Source organism: Motacilla alba, chromosome 1, assembly GCF_015832195.1.
Source record: "Motacilla alba alba isolate MOTALB_02 chromosome 1, Motacilla_alba_V1.0_pri, whole genome shotgun sequence".
Classification (NCBI taxonomy): domain Eukaryota; kingdom Metazoa; phylum Chordata; class Aves; order Passeriformes; family Motacillidae; genus Motacilla; species Motacilla alba.
In genome coordinates, this window is record NC_052016.1 from 36,877,152 (window position 1) to 36,899,841 (window position 22,690).

General features: G+C 43.6%; 2 protein-coding genes across 2 annotated transcripts in view; both read left to right on the forward strand.

Annotated features, from left to right (window-relative positions):
- The first annotated feature begins 5,271 nt into the window (after positions 1-5,271).
- On the forward strand, positions 5,272-6,276 carry LOC119703469 (olfactory receptor 10AC1-like). Its single transcript, XM_038143399.1, has one exon. It carries the CDS (start codon positions 5,272-5,274, stop codon positions 6,274-6,276), a length of 1,005 nt encoding a protein of 334 aa, XP_037999327.1.
- Positions 6,277-16,946: 10,670 nt separating this feature from the next.
- The window catches only part of EPHA1 (EPH receptor A1), a 34,057-nt gene continuing 28,313 nt past the window's right edge, over positions 16,947-22,690 (forward strand). Inside the window, exons 1-2 of the mRNA XM_038145018.1 lie at positions 16,947-17,013; positions 20,143-20,210. Of these exons, the coding sequence (XP_038000946.1) occupies positions 16,947-17,013; positions 20,143-20,210 (135 nt within the window). The remainder of the gene's footprint in view (positions 17,014-20,142; positions 20,211-22,690) is intronic.

Here is a 22,690-nt window from a genome sequence, read left to right on the forward strand (position 1 = left end):
CATTTCTTGACTCCTGTTTACTACAGAATAGGGATCCCATACCTGTTAGAAAGTCTCTGTCAAGATGCTGTAATTTTCAGCCCTTGGCCCTGCTATGTTATGATCATAATCAGCTGTACTGGAGTCATAAATGCACTTTCTCAAAAGATAGTAGCATTCATTTTTATATTGCCACTCTTAACATTTTCATTTGAGCGAATCTTACATTTCATCAACCACCAAAACCAATTCAAGCAATCCACCTTAAAACTGCCTTAAGTTCTCTAATCAGATAAGTCACCATGACGTTTCTGAATAACACAGTAGCTTCTGCTACTGAACATTCCTGCAGCAGAACATCAGAGCAGCTACGACAGCGAAAATCTTTGCTTTCTACAGAGCTAAGATACTCCCCAGAGGATCAATATCAGCACGCTTTTGCATACAAAGATCTGCAATCTTTCTTATCTTCTTTATTCTCTTTTACCACTGGCTAGGTAGTTCGTGTTGCTTGAACATTGCTTTGAGCCTGCTTTAGAGTTTTGTGTCCTCTGGGCTGAGAGCACCATTTCCCTGGCCATTGCTGGGACTGGCTGTCCCTCTCCTCCAGGTTTCCTGGTACCTCTCTCAGTTGTTTCCATTTTGCCCAGATTGCTCCACATTACACTGAGCTTCCCAGTTTCTCTTGCCTTCTTTGGGGAAGGCTGGCGATTCATGGGTGTGGATAGGCAAGCCCAGTACTGGCCCTTTTTCTGAGGACCAAGGGGAATATTGAATATCCTCTGAAGTATGTTGCAATTGCTGATAGAAGCTGATACGATGTGATTCACTAACCGTAGCTGGATTCCAAGAAACTCTTTATACAAATTCGGGCTAAGGCAGGCCAGTCCCAAAGCCTTGCAGGCACATACTGAAAAAAATCACACAGTTAAGAGTGCGGGGGAGGAGAGCAGGGCTGAACTCTGCAGCAAGGCAGAAAGTACAGCTCTGTAACATGCTGCAGACTCAAGACATGCAAACACTAATGCCAATGTGCAGCTTTTAATAATCTGTTATGAATTTGGCTGTAAGCTGATGCAATGGAAGTGCTGGGAACCTGAAAGGTGTGGGCTAGAGGAGGAAGTACGGAGTCGCTTTGACATGCATATTCTCATCCTCTGCTGCTTGTTGTTTGTCTGGTTGCTGTGTGTTCTGGCACTGGGCTGCACAGCTCACTCCAGCTAGCACTCCCCTCTTGGGGAGCCGTGTTTTGGTGGTAAGGTGTGGGAGTGTGTTGAAACGTTGCGGGGAGGTGTAAGTTGCATGTTAATAAATGACGGCTTATCTGCACACACACAGACTGAAACAGTAATTTGCCTGATTTACTTCAGTGTAAGGCTGGGCACTATGGTAAAAAAAAATTAGCGCATATAACTGCTGACTGTGTGGTATTGGTTACTGGGTACGTGCTGACTCACCTCAGTTCACCTCCAGTCCAGCAGGAGGAAAGGACCATCTGAAGATGAGAAAGATGGAACAGACTTGTCAAAGTAGCTTCCGATAATTATTTTTGCATTGTTACTGAGGCAGCAGATTTTCTCCTGCAGTTTGGGTCAGAGAAGAGGACAAAGTAAGAAATAGCACCAGAGCCCCTGAATTTTATTTTGTAACACAAAGATAAACTCTACATGAGTTAACCAGCTGGTGTCCTGAAAGACAGAGTTTACTAGAGGGAGCAGTCTTACTCTGCAAAGCATTTGACTAAAATAGACTTCACTTTAGATTTCCTTCTATTTATAATCCACCCAACTTGCTAGGTGTAATTAGAAAATAACCAGCACCTTGATTTTGCTCCTGTTACAGCTGCAGAGACAACGTGCAACCGAGAGAGGCTTCAGGGTTGCTGTTTTGTTCAGTATTGTACAACAGTACCTAGAATTCAAGACAGATTCAGAATTCAGTTTTGCAAATGCTCTAAAAACATTCTGTGCCCTGAATTATTTGCAGGACCTTAAACAATAAGAAATGTAAGTAAAAGAGTTGAAATTAAAAAAAAATAAAATTTGAATGTTAAGGAAGTGATGTGAGAAACTAAAGAGGATAGACTTCACTGTCATAGCTGTAATTCCAAGAAGTAAAACCACTCTAAAATAGAGTAAAAATACTTAAATACAACTTTGACAGTATTCCAGATGTGGCTACATGTGCGACAGATAAGGGGCACAATCACTTTCCTTCACCTGTTGGATACATTCTTACTATTGCAGCCCAGTAAGTGGTTGGTCTTTGTTGCCCCTTCCTGGCTCATGTTTCTTGCTGTCCACTGGAAGCCCAGGTTCTTTTCCCATCACAATTAGTCCCAATTAGACTGGATTGATGCATGAGGCAGTTTTGTTCCAAAATGACTACGCCATATAGATAAAATATGAGAGAAGAACATTTTGAAAGGATTCCTTCTAAACCAGGCCCTGTGAAAATCTTGAGGTACCATATTTACATATTTCTGCCAAGCAGATCCATTTTAGCAGTTAAAAATCTTGACTTTGCCTTCTCTTTTCTACTCACATAAGGCTACAGATCTCTTTCATTATCTCAGTGTAAGTGGCCAGGAATGAACGTAACAATGGCAATGAAAATAAACTGGGCTCAAATAATCTCAGTCCTACCAACTGCTGAATGGTGATTTCATCTGAGCCAGTAAGAAATAATGGGTCACCTGAACTGGTAAAAACTCCACACACAGATGCACTTAAAGTTTTTGTATCTGTTTTGCTTTGCCTCTAAGTGTTAGTTTGGTTTAAAATTACTTAAAGACCTGCAGCTTTATTTTTATTTAAGAAGAGCAGCAATGCATTTTGTTACTTAAAATGTTGCCATGCCAGGTACAAAGCAGCCCTATCAATAATCAGCTATTTTCAATTGTTTCAGTGAAGAGAACAAGAGAGGAGGGTGCTGCAGCTCTGCCATCCTCTGAAGATGCAATTACATCCTAGTGCTCGATTTACAGAAAACCTTCAACCCCCCCCTTTCTTGGGAGGAATGGAACTGGCTGCCCTTGGTGCAGGGAAGAGGCAGCAGGGAACAGGACAGAATTCTGTCATATGGCATATAAGGAGCTGGTCCTGCACAGAGGAGAAGATGGCTATGAGATGCTGAAAGAAAACGTTGCCTCTAGGGGCACCCACAGCCAGAGGGAGCCCAGACTGGGCAAGAAACAGAGTATCAGCCCAGACTGAACAGCACACATCATCAAGAGAAAGAAGCGTCCATCTTCTTACCTTTTAACCCAGAGAAGGTATGTTGCCACTGAAGCAAACAGCTCCAAATGAAAGGAAGGGAAACCCCTGTTTCTGCCCCACTTCTTAGCCCTGCTGTGTTTAGTAGAATCATCCTAAAGTCTCAGCACTTGGAGTGAGGGGAGCCCCAGCTGGTCCTCAGTGACTCAATCCACAGCCATGTACCAACCCATTACTCCTGTTTCCAGTGACGACCTTCTACTTGCAGAGAGTGTGAAAGATTTACAGCCAGACCACTTAGAACTGCTTTTGGGGAGGTCCTGCAGCAGCAAAATGTGGATGTAGGAGTTAACCATGGCTTTACAACTGCTGGAAACTGTGTCCAGCTGTAGTGTTTTTGTTTGCTTTTGCAGGATTGCTGCTCTCTCTATGTTCTCTAAAGAGCTCCTTCTTGGTCTTCACTGAATGTCAATTATTTTTTGGTGTTGAAGTTTATGGTAGCTTCTTCCTAGCTTGTTAATTTTGCTGACTTATGCTCTGAGGCAGACTGATTAAATTCCTAGTTTTGCACCTGAGGTAATATAATTATGGGTATTTTCAAATTTACCTGAGTCCCCAGATGTTTTGAATGCTACTGAGATACTGAATCACAAGGAAACCATGGGGCAAAAGAAATAAAAAAGCAAAGGTCTGTAGGCTTTAAGCAGATTCACCTCCTCAATTGTACTGATTATTTTTTCTGGAGTTTTTTTGAAACATCTTTTTCCAGGAAAATCTCATCTCCACTAATAGCTTTTCCACCAATTTCACATTCCTCTATTAGTCTTTGATGACATTTTATGCAGTTTTCCAGTTTGTTTCACACTTAAATATTGCTGGGATTTTTATATAAGCAGAAGTCTTCAAGGAATCTCTGATTTTATTTCTGTTTTATGGCAAAGTGTAGAAAGACTTGCAGTTATTCCTTGTGGTTAATTCTGTATTGATGAACACGTGAGCAATGAACTCTGTTCAATCATGACCAGTATAAACAATTTATTTTTCTATCTCTCTCTCCATTCTTATCTTTCCTAGATTTTTCAGCTTAAATAGCTTTGTATCACTCCACTTTCCTAGGAAATTTCTGTTCTTCCTGAGAAAAGCAAGATCTTAGTCTCCAAGTCCAGGATATTAGCATTGTGTTTTCCTTAAAAAACTGTTCTAGAGTATGTATGTTGCCATGGACATCTTTGGTTTTGAGAGTGGAAGTTTGTTTACTTTAACTCTGATGCCACAGGGCTGAGCCAAACATAAAGATGTGAGCAGCCAAAATGTCAGCCCTAATTCTGGAATCCTCATGTCTAATCATGAAATCCTCTTTCAGATTGAACCTTATGGCAGACCCCCTGTGGAGATGAGAAAAGCCAGTCAGACAACACCTCAAATTCCCACTAATGGGAGTCAGGCTGTAGCACAGAAGCTCCAGCTCACCGTCTGGCTGTCCTTGCACATCTCTGACACAGATGTAGGGGACTGCAGAAGTGCTGTGAATAGAGAATTAACAGGTCTGCCTGGGAGTAGAAGCACAAGGAACAGCAGCAGCTTCTGTGAGACCTAGGAGCTGATGGCTGTCAAGACCCAAACACCTCTGCAGCTTCTTAGGACACGCAGATCAGGAGGGAGAGTCCAATGAAGACTCTCAAAAGTGGGACAGCTCAGTCAGACTAATCAGTGTCAACTGCTAAAGGGTACCTCATGCATGTTCAAAACCTGCACATGGTCACAAATCTCAGAACAACGCTGAGGAATTGATAAAGACCCAACGACTGATGGTCTTTGTCACCAATGTCGTGACAAAGGATCCTAGGCATATTGTGTGGGCACAGGAACCTTGGTTCTGGTTGCGAGAATTTGGGTCTGAGATTGTGGCTGAGTGGAATAAGGTTTGAAATTTGGGGTGTTTTTCAATGAAATCACCTTCCTCCATACCAAATAAGCTTCACTACACTGGTTCTACAGTAATGCAGCATGATTTCCTATCTGGAATTGATTGCCAGGCATCGAATCCAGCTGTTTCCCTTCTGTTTATCCCCTGCAGATGCCATGTGAAGGCTGCGCGGAGAGGGACAATGCGAGCACTGGCGCAACCATGGAGTTCCTCCTGCTCGGCTTCTCCGAGCTGCCCCATCTGCGGGTCCTGCTCTTCCTCACCTTTCTCATTGTTCATTTGGTCACGCTGGCAGGGAATACGATGATCTTCATGGCGGTGGTGATGGAGCCCTCACGTCCCCCCATGCTTTTCTTCCTCGGCCAGCTCTCTGCCGTGGAGCTGTGCTACACTTTAGTCATCGTGCCCAAGGCGCTGCTGAGCCTGGCGGCGGGCGGCAGCCCCATCTCCGTGCTGGGCTGTGCCGCACAGATGCACCTCTTCGTGGCCCTCGGCGGGGCCGAGTGCTTCCTGCTGGCCGCCATGGCCTACGACCGCTACGCGGCCGTGTGCCAGCCCCTGCGCTACGCGGCCCTGATGGGCGAGCGGCTGTGCCTCCGCCTGGCTCTCGCCTGCGCCCTCGGAGCCTTCGCCGTCGCCCTGGGCTTGACGGCGGCCGTGTTCCGCCTGCCTTTCTGTCGGTCCGGCCGCATCGACCACTTCTTCTGCGACGTGCCCGCCGTGCTGCACCTGGCCTGCGCGCAGGGCTACGCCGCCGAGCTGCCCCTGCTGGCGGCCTGCGTGCTCCTCCTGCTGCTGCCCTTCCTCCTAATCCTGGCCTCGTACCTCTGCATTGCGGTGGCTCTGTTAGGCGTCGCCTCCCCTGCGGGACGGGGCAAGGCCTTTTCCACCTGCATCTCACACCTGGCCATCACCTTTCTGCACTACGGCTGTGCCACCTTCATCTACGTTCGTCCCAAGTCTAGTTACTCACCGGCTCGGGACAAGGTGGTGTCTCTGGTCTACACCAACGTTACTCCTTTCATGTATCTCCTCATTTATAGCCTGAGGAGCAAGGAAATCAGAGGGATCCTCAGGAAAATGCTGAGGAGGAAGAAAATAGGTGAACTGGGATACTATCAGAGTTGTGATGTGTGCGTGTGTGGTAAATTTTAGTAGAACAAACACATGCTTGTTGTAAAACAGCCCCATAACCAGATCACCATGGGCTTCACTAAGGCAAATATCCAGGCAGAATTCTACATGCATCACTACATTTACGAGAAAAATATATCTCTGCTCAAAATAATCCCCAACATAACGCTTGATCTAAAGGAAAATGCTTTAGTGAGTTGTGAGGATGAAGAGCTTTGATCTATCACTGATCTCGTTTCTCTGATCACATACATATTCAGGCTTACATTCATAGTCATCCCAACACAATCAGAAGATCAACACAAAATTTTTAAAGCTAATAAACCAATATTACAGTATTTTTGTTATTCTTCTATCAAGATGACAGTAGAAATTGGGTAGTCAGTACAAATTTTAGACTGGTAAGTTTAGCAGCACAATAAATCTGTAGGGGCCTAAAGGAAGGTTAGAAGAAGAAAGCTCATGGCCAGAAAGAAGGCTAAAATAGCTGTGGTTTTCTCCAAATTTAGTAGAAGGCTGCACTCTGGCATCCCATGACAAATGGAAAGATTGTTAGTGTAAACTCATCTAACCTTAAATTATTCTAGATATTGAAAGTTAAAATGCCAACAGTCTAACAAGAGTATGACTTTGCTATGCCTGTTTTGCAGGAAGCAAAACATATTTCCTTTAATAGGGAGATGCTTTAGGTTTGGATTGTTCCTATGGCAACACAAAGGCTAAGATACTTGTTTTATCATGTGACTTTCACCAGCAAAGACTGCATCATATAAATATGAACGCCTGGGGAGTGTTGAGCTCTGTAATTGTAAAAGTAATAATACTGCTGCCACAGTTACTGCAATTTCTTCAGCAAAACCAGTGAGAGTTACAGCACAGGCTGGACTGCAGCAGACATAAGAGTCTGAAAGGTGCAAAGCAGTGTTATTATATGAGTTTCCTATGTGTAGGAGGAATGGGATGATTCAGACAAATTAGAGAAGATCAATTTTGGCCAGGAAGAAGGGGAGAAAGAACCAACTTAATTATTTTATTTAATACTTCCCTTCCCTGTGTCTCTTTAAAGGCCATAGAGACCCCATGATTCAGAACCCACCTCTTATATAGAAAATAGTTGAGAAAAAATTAAAATGTTTGCTTCTGTCCCTCTGTCTAATCCAAAGGAATTTCAGCACCCCAGCTGCCCTCAACTCTCTCTTTGAGCAGATTGAGAGAGCAGAGTGGTATTTGCTTTCTCCGGGCTACAATCATTAAAAATTATGGTAAGTGGATTTGACAAATGTAAGAAATTGGCACTGTAACTAAGGAAATTAACTTGGAGCCTTCTGACAAAAGAGAAATGTGGAATTTAAAACTGACATTAAAAGCTGTCTTCAAGTTCAGAGTCTAGGCTGCCTAAAACATTAACACGGAATATTGGCTCTCAAGTCAATGAATACCTAATTACTCTGTGGGCAAACACTTAGCTGCATTATTTAAAATTATCAAAGTTGCAGTGAACATTTTAATCACCTGCCAGCTCTTCTAAAAGTGAGAGAGGGAGGGTCTCAATGAGAGAACACTATGTACTAATAGAGAAGTACTTCAGAATTACATTAGAGAAGTACTTTGAATCAAATACTATTAAGTAACTATAATGAGCACAGGAAAAATAGGAAGCATCAATTCTAAATCCTGTCAAATCAAATCAAGCTTTGAAGTTAATCCTGCTGCAAGCAGTTGGCTGGACTTGAGGTGGCCAGAGGTCCTTCTTGAGATTAGCAAGACTTTGCATCAGAGGTTTCTAACCTGCCTTCTAGGAGGTTTTGATATGTCCAAAAGCCTGGCAATAAAACTGAAGGACAAAAAGACACTGAGGTTTATAATACTGTTCAAAGCCTTGGCAGAGGCTCTCACGTATTTCTGGCAGCTGTGGGCGTGGGATAGCAGAGAGATAACTGTGACCTGCTGTGGGAAGATAGCAGGGCTGTCCCCTGAACCAGGACATTACTCATCACCCACTGCAGAATGGAGGCACCTGGGCAGACCTCTCCTCACCCCAAGGATACATATGATGCCTTTGGAAGGGATGACATGACCTAAACAGCAGGCAGGTTAGACTCCCAGCCTGAGATACATGTGGGAAGTACAACAAGCAGTGGAGGCTTTCTTAGAAGACACTTTTTCTACCCAATGTTCTTGCAGATGAACAGAGTGAGGAGATATCCCAGAGCCCAAGACCATCCTCACCAGTATTCCCACACCCACTAGTCCAAGACTAACCCCACCAGTATTCCCAGACCTGTTCACAGCACCCTTTCTCCCCACCCCATGCCAGCTGTGTTGAGCACTGTATAGATCTGTAGAGAGGACACCAGGGTAAGAGTGGGAAGAGGGGTAGCTTATGAGGTAAGAGCTGCAGCAATGTATCAGAGATATCAGACACACTTTCTTTCTAAATTGTTATCTTTTAATTGACTGGACCTGCCTGAGGTCCTTTTTCCACTCAACAAGTGGCTGTTTCAGTCCTGTTGACTCAGCACACTGTGTGCTGAGAGCTGGGGAGTGCTCAAGTGAAGTAAGGCAGCACCATCCCTGATGTAGGCATGAGCACAGAATAATTTAAAAAAAGTAATTTCTAAGTTATTTTCAGAGTTTCATAGGGAACAGCAGGATCCAGTCAGGCAGTGCAGATTTTGACAAATGCACATTCCACCTCCAACCAAAGATGGGCATGGAAAGGATCTTTCCATGGGTGTTGTAGTTTTTTGGGTTGGATAGGGATTCAAGACTCCCCAGTGAATGAGTACAGCTGGGTACCTGCATTTTACAAATGGTCTTGTCCATTCTTGGAAGAGGAATGCTTGCATTCCCAAATTTTCAGTGACCTGAGATCTGGCAAACATAGATGTCGTGAAGTTTTCCAGTGAAACCAATTAGGACATCACTAAGAATCACTTCATGGTTTACACAGCCATAACAACAGAGTATTCACCCTTGCAATTAATTTCGTAAAGGCAGCCCTGAGCAAGCACTGTATGAGAACAGAGATCTTATCAATGGTGGAGCACCAGAGCCCAGCCTGTAAAAGTTCAACCTCTAACAGGGATCAGCTGGCCAGCCACGTTCTCAAAAATGAAGAGAATTTGGAGGATGATGGCCCAGACTTTGGGCAGCATTCAGGATACTCAAGGTCCAGCACCTTGAATGGTACATGCCACTGAAAGGTTCCTCCACTCAAGGAGATACTTCAAGGTGGTTCTTTGAGAGCTACTACCAGTACCAGTGATACTGGGAGGACACAAGTGAAACCTCCCTCTCAATATTGAGAGAAACCAGAGAAAAATGCTTGGTGGTTTTTTTTTTTGTTTGGTTTTGTTTGGTTGGTTTTTGTTTGGTTGGTTTTTTTTGTTTTGTTTTGGGTTTTTTCCACACTATATGCTTTGCTGGCAATCCAGGTAAGATATCTCCTAAAAGTTGTTCCTATAAATAATCAATCTCCTAAAAGAAATAAATGCATTTGTGTTAAAAGAAAATCCTTATTTTCCTAGGAGTATAAATACAAAAAGTTTATTTAGGGGATTTGTTTCTATTATGGGTAAGGAGGGATTTGCTTCTATTATGGATAAGGAAAGTTGAAAAATTGGCAAAAGTCCAGTTTTAAGAGCTAGGAAGAAATTTCAGTGTATTTATTTTCCCTTGACAAAGTCATGTTATAACATTCTGTCTGTTTTGGCTTACATGGAAAGCGAATCCACCAGCCTTTCTTTCTTTCACATTACTTAAGAGCTTAGAAAACCTGCAAATAATCCTATTTTACCTAAACAGATTTTTTTTATCCTTTGATCTGAAGCAGGAAGGTGAAATTAATACAGCTATTTACAATAATGGAGTTGTAAAATGAAATAGATGTGGGCTTAGTAGCAAACCTAGAAAATAGATGTTAATGTCATGAGGGCGAAAAGTTGTCAAAGATTTTATTTATTAAGAAAAGGCCTCTGTTTTTGATGTTTATTATGAACATGCCAAAAGAGCAATATTCACTGTTATTACTCTACTATTTACATATTTTACTATTATAAAGGGTAGAATGCTATAGGAGTTTTTCTTGCAGATATTTATGGATAGAAGATTTACAAAAGAAGAGAGATGAGTTCTTTCTGAGGTTGTTTTTTCCTATTATATGAAATTATGTATTCAGCATATAAAATCTGATAGGTTCCTATATGATATAAAACAAATATAGTCCACATCCCTGTAAACAAGCTAATGGGAAAGAAATGTACTTAAATAATCTGACATTTCTACACAGAATGAAACATTTCTACAAACTTTTTATTTATCATCTCAGCTGTTGCACAGGCCTTAAGTTTCCTTTAATGGATTGTTTCAGGAAGCAACCAGGAACATAGGACAAAAACTAATCAGGAGACCAAAGTGGAGCTGAAGAATGAGGTGAAGCTCCTGCCAGCTGGTTGGTTTCAGAATTAGTTTCACCTTGCCCTACAAGTACCTCCACATCAAAAAGCTGACTGAAGGTGTTATTAATAATTCCAGCACTGTATCCCTAACCTAAAGCTCTTGGCTCTAAAGATCCTATTGTGCTCAGTTGTCTTCCAAGCAAGTCCAGGAAAAAGTGAGAATGGGAAGGTCGATACCCACCCAATGTGTACCTTTGGCTTTACCTGCATAAGTGCAAGAATGTGAGACAGTCTGGTTCTACAAATTGGCATGTAAAGATGTAAGACAGTCTGGTTCTACAAATTGGCATGTAAAGTTGAGGGAAGACCTGATGGCTCAGCAGCATATGGCCTCTAGCCTAGTCACTGCTGAAAATCAGGTCTCCTAAAATGTGTGTAGTGTTTCATTGTGGTTTTGCTGCACAGTTGCTCTCAGCATTTGTTTCAGTTTTCATGTTTTGATTTAATTAATGAGTTCAAGTTTCAAAAAATCAAGTGGGAGGCTGAACTGAGAATAGAGTTGGCAGTGAGTTGGGAAGATCTTAACACGTTCAATGCCCTCTTTCCACCTGCAAGGTGTCTGCTTCAAATACCTTCTCCTGATGTCCACCTTGAAACCTCTCAGGGAGAATGCTGCTTGGTAACACAGTGAACAGTGGAAACAATTTCATTCATGTACTGGACAGCAGCTCTTCAACATCAGGATCAAGCTACAACAGCAACAAATATGGGCAAACTTCTTGTGTTTAGATTGTGGAGGCAACTGTAATTTGTTAAGAAGAGGACCATAAAAATATCTTGAAAAAACATATTGGGAACAGACATAAAAACTTTAAAATATTTGTTAAAAACCCCCAGAAAATAAAAGTTTTATTAACTCACACATTCACCTGTAAGAGCAGAAAAAATACATTTAAAATCACACTATCTAAGTGACTAGTGGTATGGCTTTTTATTGTATTTTAGTAAAGCCTTTTCAGCATCAGTGACATATTTCCATGCTTGCACATGAGTAATCCAGGAGTAGGGAAGAACGGCTATAAAATATGAACAAATTACAAATTACAGAGAGGTATGTATTTGCCATGCAGAGGTTACTATTGCTATGTTTTGAGCTTTGATTCAACTACTAAAAATATTATGATCTTACTTTTCTATAATGTAGTGGAATAAATCATCAGCATTTCTCTACTAGAAATAAGTCATCAGTCATTTCTCTACTAGAAATCAAATTTATCTGGGTCAGATTTTATGTTTATCACACATATGCTGTTGTGTTAGTAATGCTCAAGGAGAAACGGAATCCTTTTGTGAAATCTTAATGCCACCAAGATGAATAAATATCTTTAAAGGTGCCCAGGAAGAATGTGCTGTCAAAGAGAAGTGTTAAGTGCAGAACTGCACTTTTGGATTTCTAAGTATATAATGTGCTGCAATAGTATAATAGAAAGTAACTAACTCTTGTGACCCAGATTTGTACCACTTAGGGAAGTTTTACGTTTAGGAGAATGAATCAGATTCTCTTATGACTTGGTTTTCATTGGTTTCCTCTTGTCTGTACAAAATGTCACACCTCAGCATGGGTGAAGCCCTGTTTGGCTGCTCTCCCGGAGGCAGCCGGGACCTCTGCGGCTCCACAGCCGCTGGACCACGAGGGGGAGCAGAGCTGGGCTAATACGGCAAGGGAGTTATCTCGGGTAATTTCTGAGGAAAAACAAGATCCTCCCCCTCATTTGCAGGATGGTGTAATAATTTAACTGAGCCCTGTTTTGCAAGCCAAATAAGAGCATGGCAGACCATGGCAGGATAAGCTTATCCAGAGACAAAAGCCAGCAAGCCTGCAATTCAGGCAGCAGTGCAAACACACTTCCCTGCCTGATCAGGTGTCCAGCCAGGGCATCAGCAGGTAGAGAAACACCTATTAGTATGTTGCTGATGATCAAGTAAGTGGAGTTTTATTCAGGAATACTGGGCTTCTTCTAGTCCATGTACTGTATGACATCTCTGTCCGATGGAAGATATATTTGGGAAGCTACCCTCCTGTTTTGACTGGAGCCCAAGTAAGGAACTGTCTACATTCCTGGTGGAAGATGTGATTGCTCATCTACCAATGATGAACTGAATGAGCAAAAGATTGATGTGGGGAGGGACAACTCGAGATCTTTAGCCCAAATACCTGCTCACTGCAGGGCTAACACCAAAACTGTGTCAGGTTGTTCAGGACCTTTCAAGCAAAGCTTGTACATCTCCAAGGGTGTTTATCTCATATATGTGAGGAAGAATAAGGGAGTGTCCCCTGCTTCTTCTGTGTATGAAAACTCAGATCTACGCCTTGTCTCTATCAACTTCATTCATTCCCTTGCCCTTGTTCTTCTTCTCAAGGGAGAAAGATAACCAGCTTGACTACTTGTGCAGTCAGATCCTCAGGTCTCTAACATAGGGGTGGCTGCTTTGTGATCCAGAGGAGCTACTTGTGCTCCTTCATAGGAGTTTAAAATATCTATTTAAAACAAAATCTGAGTTTCTGAATGAAAAATGTCTGTATACAAAACTAATTTAACAGCTTAAGCTACTAAATGGTAGGAGTCTATTTTCTGCAGAAAAACAGTCTGAAGTCAGCTGTTTGAAATATTCTAAGATAATTGCTGGTGGAGTAGAGCCATAAAACCTTCTAAGATAAACATGAAAACTCTAGAGTATTTAACTGTGGTCATGCAGATGAGAATAAGGGACAGAAAGCACAAATTTTTATACAGGGAATAAGACATTCAAACAGAGCATATCTTAGGCTCTACAGAGCTGTCCTAGATTATTCCTAGAATTATAGAAACAGTGGATAAAAGGAGTTAATCAGAGACCACAGAACAAGAGAAGGTTCCTCCTTAGAATGAAGTGGGGCTTGTTGCAAAATGGATTTGAGGCCTCTAGAAGACCATCTGTGTTACTATGATACCTTACTGAAAGCCAGTTCAGGATGCACAGATTCAAGTTATCAATACCAAAGGGATGCTTTGATAATTAGGGAAGACATATCAAGTGAGAAACTCCAAAGACTATTTCTAGGTTTTATTTCATTCATCATCTGTAACGACATTGAATAGCACAATGGTGAAACTCATTTTAAAATATGAGGAGCAGCAAACACAGTAAACAATTTGTAAGAATCATATGAGACAGTTCTGTCTGAACTGCAGTTCAAAAGAAGCACGTCCCAACTCAGCCTTGGGAGTGCCCTTTGACTTTCCCAACAGCACATCAAAACAAGACCTGGTGCACAGCCTTCCTCCTCACTTCCCTCACCACAAGCCCACATAGCTGTAGGAGGAAAGCCCAGGTGTGTTGTGTGGTGATATTTTCCAGCTGGATACCTAATCACAGTGATACTCAAAACAAGATTCTGGGAAATGGAAGGAAAAAATGTGCCCTGCAATTCAGAAATACTCAGAGGGCCAAGAAAGAGAGGATGAGAATCAGCCCAAGGACATGCTGAGAGTGAGCTGAAAAGACAGAGTTACCTTCTTACACCAAGATGCATGTCAGAGATGGGATGCTCACTGGGAAGCCATGAGAGTGAAAGGCTGTGGAGATGTAAATCATAGAATCCTAGAATACGATTGTAAACAAGACATAAAAAGATTTTTTTTAATTAAGTTCTTTCAGTTTTGCTTATTTGTTGTTTGTTTGGGATTTGTTTGTTTTAGTTGTTTGTTGTTGGTGTTTTTGTTTGTGTTTTTTTACCATCAGAGAATTAATTTTGCCCAACAATTTCCAAAGACAAAATCCAAGCTTGTGATGCACAAACAGAATAATAATGTCAATGAAATACTGAATATGAAAATGCACATGTGGTACTCACTTTTCTGGCTACAGCCTCTGTGTATATTCGCTCTTTTTCCCTTTGGATCTACATTTTGGTGCAGAGGACACATGGGAAAGCAATCTAGAAGAGCTTTTACAGGTATCAGCAAAGTTCTACTCATTTTGTGGTTTTACTTCTGTGTGCTCCCACTTGTTTATAGATTTTCTTCAGATCCTGATCCTGCTGTAACATTAGACTGTATTTTGTTTCACTGTCATTGTACACATTCTGACTGTGAGCTACACCAGGTGATCTCCAGTCTGAAAAACCACAAAGCAATAAATACGATTTCTGACCACCATTATCTGGAAAACCCCAACTGCTGATCCTCGTCTGCCCACACTACAAGGGGGAGAAAAAGAAAGTAATTTTTTTTAGGCCACGTTCTCCAGTAAGCCCTAGTAAATTGCTTCCTGCCTACTCCTTAGATCAAATTTCTGTGTATCTGCACACCAGCAAAATGGAGAGCATCCCAAGGCTCTTCACTCCAGAACTTGTCACTTCTGGGATTTCACAGATACAAACTCTGGTAGCCCTGAGGAACCAAATGTCAGGCCTTGACACTGATTTTTTTTTTTTTCCTGAGGAAGGATGTGAGCTCCTGGCCTGCCCTAGAGCCTTATCCTTCAGTTGCAAATGGTTCTTCCCCATTTCACATCTATTTAGGCCTTGCCTGTGTCATCCCATCACAGAGAAGTTAGCTGTGGGTCTGTCTGCCCCACTGCTACATCACAGACTGAAGGCACAGAACTGTACAAATAAAGCCCTAAATGGACACATTCCTCCAGCACAAACTCAAGGTATGGGCTGAAGACCAAAAAATCTTTTATGACTCCTGCAATGGGAGTCATTCAATTGTGGGGGAAATACAGGCATAAAAATTTGAGATTTAGCACTGTGGACTGATAAAGAGAACTTTAGACAGGATTAAACTGTAAAAAAATAAGGTACAACTACTCTGAATGCCATTTAATTTGAATTATTTTCACCTATATTTTACTTTATGTGCTACGTAAAATTTAAAGCTTAGTATTGTAACCATTTGTTATGAAATTTCTCTTGCCTATGTTCAGACACCTTGGGATAGATCTTGCTTTCTCAAGATGTATGGTTTGAGAACCACAGGATTCACTGAAAGATTAGATGCAAGGGCCCTCAGAGAGTCCACAGTCCCAAATGCTGCTCAGAGCAGGGCTGACTCCAGAGGTGGTTATGTTGTTCATGGCTGTGTCCTGGCAAATCTGGAACATCTCCAAGGGTGGAGATCCCCCAGCCTCTAAGCAACCTGACAAGGTCCTTTCTTTAGCCTTCCTTGGGGAGGAGGAGGAAGAGAGCAGGAGGAATGCAGCCGTACAGCAAGTGTAAGTGCAATAATACCATCTGTATTTTATGGGGAGGGGTGTAATAGCTGTGTATGGGTGGGAGTACCATCCTTGATGAATGCCAGAAGAGACAGAACAAAGGCAAGTTCTTTCACATTTATGTCCCGCAGGAAGAAAACGAAAAGTCCCATGAGGTCTTCCTACACAGAGAAAGAATTCTTCTAGTTTGATTCCTCTCCCATGATTTCTTTTTTTGCTGAAAAGCTGGTGCTGTCCATCAATGCAGAGGAGCATACTAAATAAAAAACAGCAATTCTGCCAGACAAAATGGTATCGCTGTTGGTCTGTGACATACTTGGGAATAAAACAGGCCGCTGTTCCCGTGTGCAGATGGATTTCCTAAACATATTCTGTGAGGATGGCTCAGTGGTTTTAGCCCCATTATCACAGATCACAGAATCACAGAATGGCTTGGCTTGGCAGAGACCTGGAAGATCATCTATTTCCAGCTGCCCTGCCATGGGGGTTGGAACTAGACCTTCCACTAGACCAGGGCCCCATCCAGCCTGGCCTTGAACACTTCCAGGGATGGAATAGCAACAACCTCTCTGGGCAACCTGTTCCAGTAGTGCACCACACTGAAGAATTTCTTCCTAAAATTTCAGTTTAAAGCCATCGCCGGGGCCGGCGGGAGCGGGAAGGATGGCGAGGGCTGCCCAGGAGGTGGCAATCGGGAGCCTCTTACGGGAGTGGAGCAAAGGTGGAGGGAGGCTCCCAGGAAAGAGGTGGCTGCCTTTAAGGTGGGTTTATTTGCCTGCCAGATGGGAAGTCTGTGACCAGCCCCTTAGAACAGGTAAAGGCAGTAAGGCTTCTCCACCCACTCGCCTTGATCTTTCATCACCACCGTGGGCCAGGCGGGCGCTTGTGCAACGTGCGCGCCGCGCTCGGGAGGCTGCGGGAGAGGCCCATGCGCTGCCCGCAGCAGCCCGGGCACGGAGGCCGGAGCCGGCGGGGGCTGCGAGCCGGGCCCCCTCTCCGGCCAGCCTGGGGCTGAGCACCTGCAGCGGCGGGATGGAGCTCTCCCTCGGGCTCCTTCTCCTCTGGGCTCTCCTTCCTCCCGAAGCGCACGGCAAAGAAGGTAAGCGTGGGACCCGCCGCCGGTCCCTCTGCCTGCAGGGCTGGGCTGGGGCGCGCAGCGAGAGCGACCTCGCTAAGGGCAGGGAACGGGACCTGGCCCACGCGTCTGGGGCTCCAGGGACACCTCCGAGGGACTGGGGGGTCAGGGAAGGGCAGCCGGGGGTGAGGGGACCATGGCCGGGCAAATCCCATCCGAATCTCGGTGGCTCAGTGAACGAGCCCAGGTATGTTCTCGCCCTCCTTCACCTCCTCCTAGCTGAAGCACAAATGCCTCGGCATATCCAGTGATCCAAGAGAATTCTGCCCCTGTTCCCCTCAAACACGGGCCTTGCAGATAACAAGTTTAAACACAAACTCAGAAAGTTTCTCCCCTCCTCTGGCAACACCCCCGCAGTTTCCTCAGGAAGCCCTCCTAGGAGTTAACCCTTGTGAGCAAGCGGACAGTCATTTTATCGGAGTCTTTGATCTACCCTACTCCTGGAAGACGGAGCTGGGCTTTAAAATTTCCTCTTCCACCTCTTTGAGCTTCCATGTTTCCCTTCCCTGTACCACTTACTCCCTTTTATTAAATGTAGTGATTTTTTTTTTCCTTCCATCTTGGTAGTCGCACAGTGGTTATGAAACGTGGGAGAATGGAAAAGAGGGCAGTTGAAAAAGAACTTTTAATAGAGAGGTGAGGGAAGTGTAAATCTCGGCTCTGTTTCCTACCTCCTCCTGCAGTCAGTTTCTGCTAGGGACGTCTGTTTTGTACAGCAAGAGGTGTTGGGGCTTTTCCATCCCAAGGACAGTCCTCCTTCGCTTCTCAAGGCTCTGGATTGAGGGGACTTTGTCATAACTGGCAATTCAGCCATGGGCTCAGCTCTGATTCTGCGAGTGCATAGTGATCTTTTAAAGGGTCCTTGACAAGCACGTTTCCACTGAGCATCCAGCTACGTGATGGATGCAGCTGGCAGACGCAGTGGAGAAGGCAGCCTGGGTGAGAAGTAATACCGGGTGGCACCGCGCAGACTTCGGTCTCCAGAAGCGTGTGACCAGTAGTTGGCAGTAACAGTCAGGGACCTGTCTGCCCGCTTCTCCCCTATCTCAGCCATCTCATTTGGGCTGTGTCTGTGATCCACTCTTCCTTAACTTGTCTGTCAGGGAAACAGCTCATTTTCCAGGCGTCCTCTCTTATCTGAAGCCTTTCTTCTTTTTGGGGACACCTCCTCCCCTGTGGCTGGACAGCCACGTGAGACTCCTAGCAGCAAAGCTGTGGACCAGACAGTTAGTAGTCCCTGAGGACTTTATTCCTCTGCTTCTGTCGTCTTACTGACTCAATAATCCTTTCCATGGAGAATCCCTGTTGTGGGATTCACTTTGAGAAGTACTTCTTGGCAATGCACTTTGTCCCTCCAGTGGGCACTCAGCAGCTGAAGGAGCTGCCATTGCTGGCAGTGCAGAGCATGTGGCATAAGGGCTCTGGCAGGTTCCTGTCCTGGCCACTTCCAAGTTCCTTTCCCCTTGCTCTGCTAGAGCTTTCCATGCAGTCCCTCTCACTACCACATTGCTGCTTCAGTCCTGAAGAGGATGGGATGGCATAGATGTTATCTGGGTGATGGTTCTGGCAGGACACACTACCTCACCCTCTGAGCTTTTGGAGCTAACCACAAAAGAATATGATCTCAAATAAAGAGATTGAGACTAGAGGGGAAGTGAATGAGGAGCCTTGTCTGGACAGGGATTCTATAGCTAGGAAGGTTTTGCCATATGACCATACTGTGAGCACTTCGAACTTGCAAAACCTGGATTCCTGCTTTTCCCTTCTCCCAATCCTGAAAGGGTGTTTCAGAGGTGAGAACAGCAGCGCAATCCCTCTTATCTCTGATTCTGGGCCCACAGCCTGCTTCCTCATTCCACAGGACTCTTGCTGATCTGCACTTTACACTATTACTTATAGTTGGCAGGGAGTATTTGTAAAACAGTCAGATGAGGGGGAGGAAACCTGGTTATTTAAATGCCATTTAAAAATCTCCCCACTCCTACCTTTCACCCCCAGATTCTTTTCTGAGATGTTCAGAAACGACCCCTCTGAATACACCCACAGGAATCTAAAAGGGAATCCAAAGAATTTTTCCTGTTTCCTGTGTTCCCAAGCTGGGACTTCGATAGGTGCACAGAAACCAGTAGTCTGTTCTGGCATCACAGGCAGACCCAAAGGCAGGCACGAAGCTGCACATCCCACAGTGTGTCTTATTCCAACTCCTCTGCTTTCTCAATGTTTGCCTACAAAGTGACACATTTTTAAACGTGTCTTCAGAGCAAGACTTTAGGCCAAACTGTGATCGCGTTTTCAAATTCCTTTGATGGCTAAAAATGAGCATACCAATGATTTTCTCCTTTGTCACACGACTCCAGGAGGAAGGCTTAAAGCAGCCGTGCAATTCCGCAGGAGGTGACCATGCTATGGCCGGAGCCATTACTCTCTCTTGATGTCCCGGACAAAAAAGTCGGAAGGTTGGGAGGGGGTTAAACGATTTCTAGGCCATCGTCAGCTGGTGGACAGTCTGAGTTAGAAGTAGGGGGCTCATCAATTTGCACAAGTGATGCATCTCCGGGCTTTTGGGTACTGTGACAATGGAAAGTCCCTTCTACAACTTCACACTGCCTCCGTACTTTCCCACTGTGTTTCAAGTACTGAATAGTCCCTCCAGGCGACACTGATTGATCTTTTGTGTTGGTAATTTATTTGATTGCCTTCCTCTTCAGCCATTTAGTTTGCTGCCTTCCTATTTCAAGGAAAGATATGTTCAGCTGCTAATGCCGGGTACCCATTTGAATAGGCTTCAGCCTCCTTCTTCCTTTTTGGGACAGTTTTAGGAAGTGATAAAATTTGTCAGGGTTGAGTTTTTCGGATGTGTATAGGAGGGGATCTCATATATTAGTAAAAACCTTTAACTCCTGTCTATCTGCTCTGTCTCGTATCTTTCCGTCCCTCCTATAGTCGTGCTTTTTGAACGTGAAAGGTTTCAAAGGATGGGGGGGTTGAGAGAGGAAATGCAGGCTTTACCTTCTTTGACAAAACGAGGATGCAACCATTCCGTGGGCCATATGAGTTGGATCACCGATTTGTCTTTTCCCTCCTGGTTTTCAGTGGATCTACTTGACACAAGCACCGCACAGGGTGAACTGGGCTGGCTTCCCGACCCTCCGGAAGTAGGGGTGAGTATCCACATTCAAGGAAGGGGAGCCACTGGCAGTACCAAATGATGGAAAAATATGATCCATGTTGAAATTTCACCCTGCTTCTAGAAAGTGAGCTTCTGAAGCTCCACCCCCTCCTGGACATTTTAGGCTTTTTAAGTCTCTCTCCATTCACCTGTGCAGCCTCACCCCTAGTCAGCTTTTTAAGGACTGATGCCTGTTGACTTCCAGTATGATTAAATATATTCTTGAAATATACTGTTTCCATGAAGTAATAAAGCAATGAAGAAGAACTAAAAAATCAAATCATCCCCCAGTTTTTCATTCTGTCATGCTGCACATAAATCTCATGTCTTTTTTTTTCCCCCAGGAAAATAGGCAGAACAAAAGTATTTCTGTGTCAGTCCCTCAAGAAATTAGAAACACATTATAGGTTTTTTAATTCAGCAGCTGACTGAAGAAATAACTGTTAACTCATGGGGCAGCAATCTGCCTGTGTGGGTGGGCTGCAAGATTCTCAGACTTTACACCAAGCTGTGGTGTTTGGTCCACACAGCTGACAATGAGAGAGGAATTACCCTTTGTTTTGTGACTGTAGAACTGAGTTGATGGAAGTGCTTCAAAATGTACTCCTGAAACCACTGAAACAATGCAACAACTCCTGAAAGACAGCTGAACTCTCAGCTATTTTTGTGCAAGTACATCTATTTTGTAGGAAGCATAGTTAGGCAGTCCCTCTGGTGTCACAACCTACATCAGTGAAGGTGGTTTCCTCTGTAGCAGCGGTGCTGTGGGAGTGGTGGAAGGAAGGCACAAAGAAAAGGGAATTTAGGGACTATGCTGTGGTAGTTAGCGTGTATGTAAATACACAGTTTCAGTTCCTCATCCGTGCTCTTGTGTTTGTAGCAAGTCCCAAGCTTTCTAAAGGAGAGTCTTCACCCTTCCTGCTCTAAAGTAGACCTGGGTAGAGCCTGTTCCTAACTCATTTCCGTAACTTTCCTCTGTAATGTGCTGTGGCTGGCTTATATCCACCCCAGCCTCCTCCTCCTTCCCAGCAGCATTGCTGGGTGAAGTAGAGGCAGACAGTGAGGTTCTCCTGTACTGGCATAACTGCATTTGTTTCATTAGTAAAGCTGTTTTGGTTATTATTAGTAGTATTATTATACCCTGCTCAAAACAGGTGCCCTTGTGAGACATACATGTAGATCATGTTTTGCCCATTGTTCGCTTTGTTGTCTCATCAACTCTCTGTGTAGTAATTTAACCCCAATTCTAGGCTCCAGGCATGTTCAGGATGAAGTTTGCCTCTTGAAAAGATTGACGAAAACAGCTGAAAAGTGTGTTCTAAAACCAAAATCTGATAGAAAGAAAATAAAACCTTTATTACAGAACATCTCAGTGTTGCACAGTATGTTCAGAGCAGTGTGAGGAGTTGGCAAATCCTTCTGCTTGTGCTACATTTGCTTTCTAAAATATGTATTTTCACAATTTAATTGTAACTGAAAATTTTTAAAAATTAGGCGTAACATTGCCTGAGAGAAATCAAAACTAACAGATCAGGATATGGATGACTGATAAAACAACAGAGGATGAAGAATAGATTCATTGACTTCTCATGAGCAAGTCTTTTGAGGAGATTTGTCTAATTACATAATTTCCCAATAACTGTTAGGTGGAAGTCCAACAAATTGCCACAAGCAAAAAGGGAACAATGGCTGATTCTCTTGTAATGAGAACTTTGAACAGGTGTTTCTGAAACCATTCCTTCCAAATGAAGAATTAAGTAAGTTCAAAAAAGAACGGAAATTAATTCAGAACATTTTTTGACAAAAAAAAAGAGCCAAGATTAGTACTGAATAATCTGACTAGGTTGATTAGTAACAGGCTGGAAACGTCTGAGCTGTGTTGCACACAGAGCTGAAGGGTGTACGTCATGTAACACTGCTACTTGTACCTAACCTCAGATGCTGGAGATCTCCCATCAGTGAGCTGGATTTGTGTCAATATACTTATCGCACAGAGGAGGAATTTGCTCTGGGGAATTTTCATGCTTTATATGGACAAGGCCCCCGAGGCATAGCCCAGAAGAGGCTGGCTAAGTTTGTGGAGGCAGAACTAGACCTTTGTTTTCTCCTCACTTGTAGCCAATGGCAGAGGATGAAGTGGCTTGCCAGGTGTGGTTGTTTCATGGTCAGACCGTGGCTGTATCCAGGGCAGACAATTAACACATGGGCTCAGCCTGAGAACACCACTCAGTTTTGGACTGTGCTTCAGTAGTTCAGAACTTCTGCACATTAGCCAGCATCTTGCCTAAGCTTAAGGGTGGTCTTTGAGTGAAAGTCTCTGTACTTTCAGTAAAGTGTAGAGTTTTGTTTATAAAAGATTTGTGGTAGCTTGCTTTGTAGTAGCTCTATTTAGAAAGGGTTTCATTCACTTTAGGCTACTATTGGAAACTAGGCTTTTAAAGAAGCAGACTGTAGCTCCTACAACCCCCTTTT

Bases quoted from the DNA above. Each gene is read 5' to 3' on its own strand.
- LOC119703469 (XM_038143399.1), top strand. From the start codon at position 5,272: ATGCCATGTGAAGGCTGCGCGGAGAGGGACAATGCGAGCACTGGCGCA.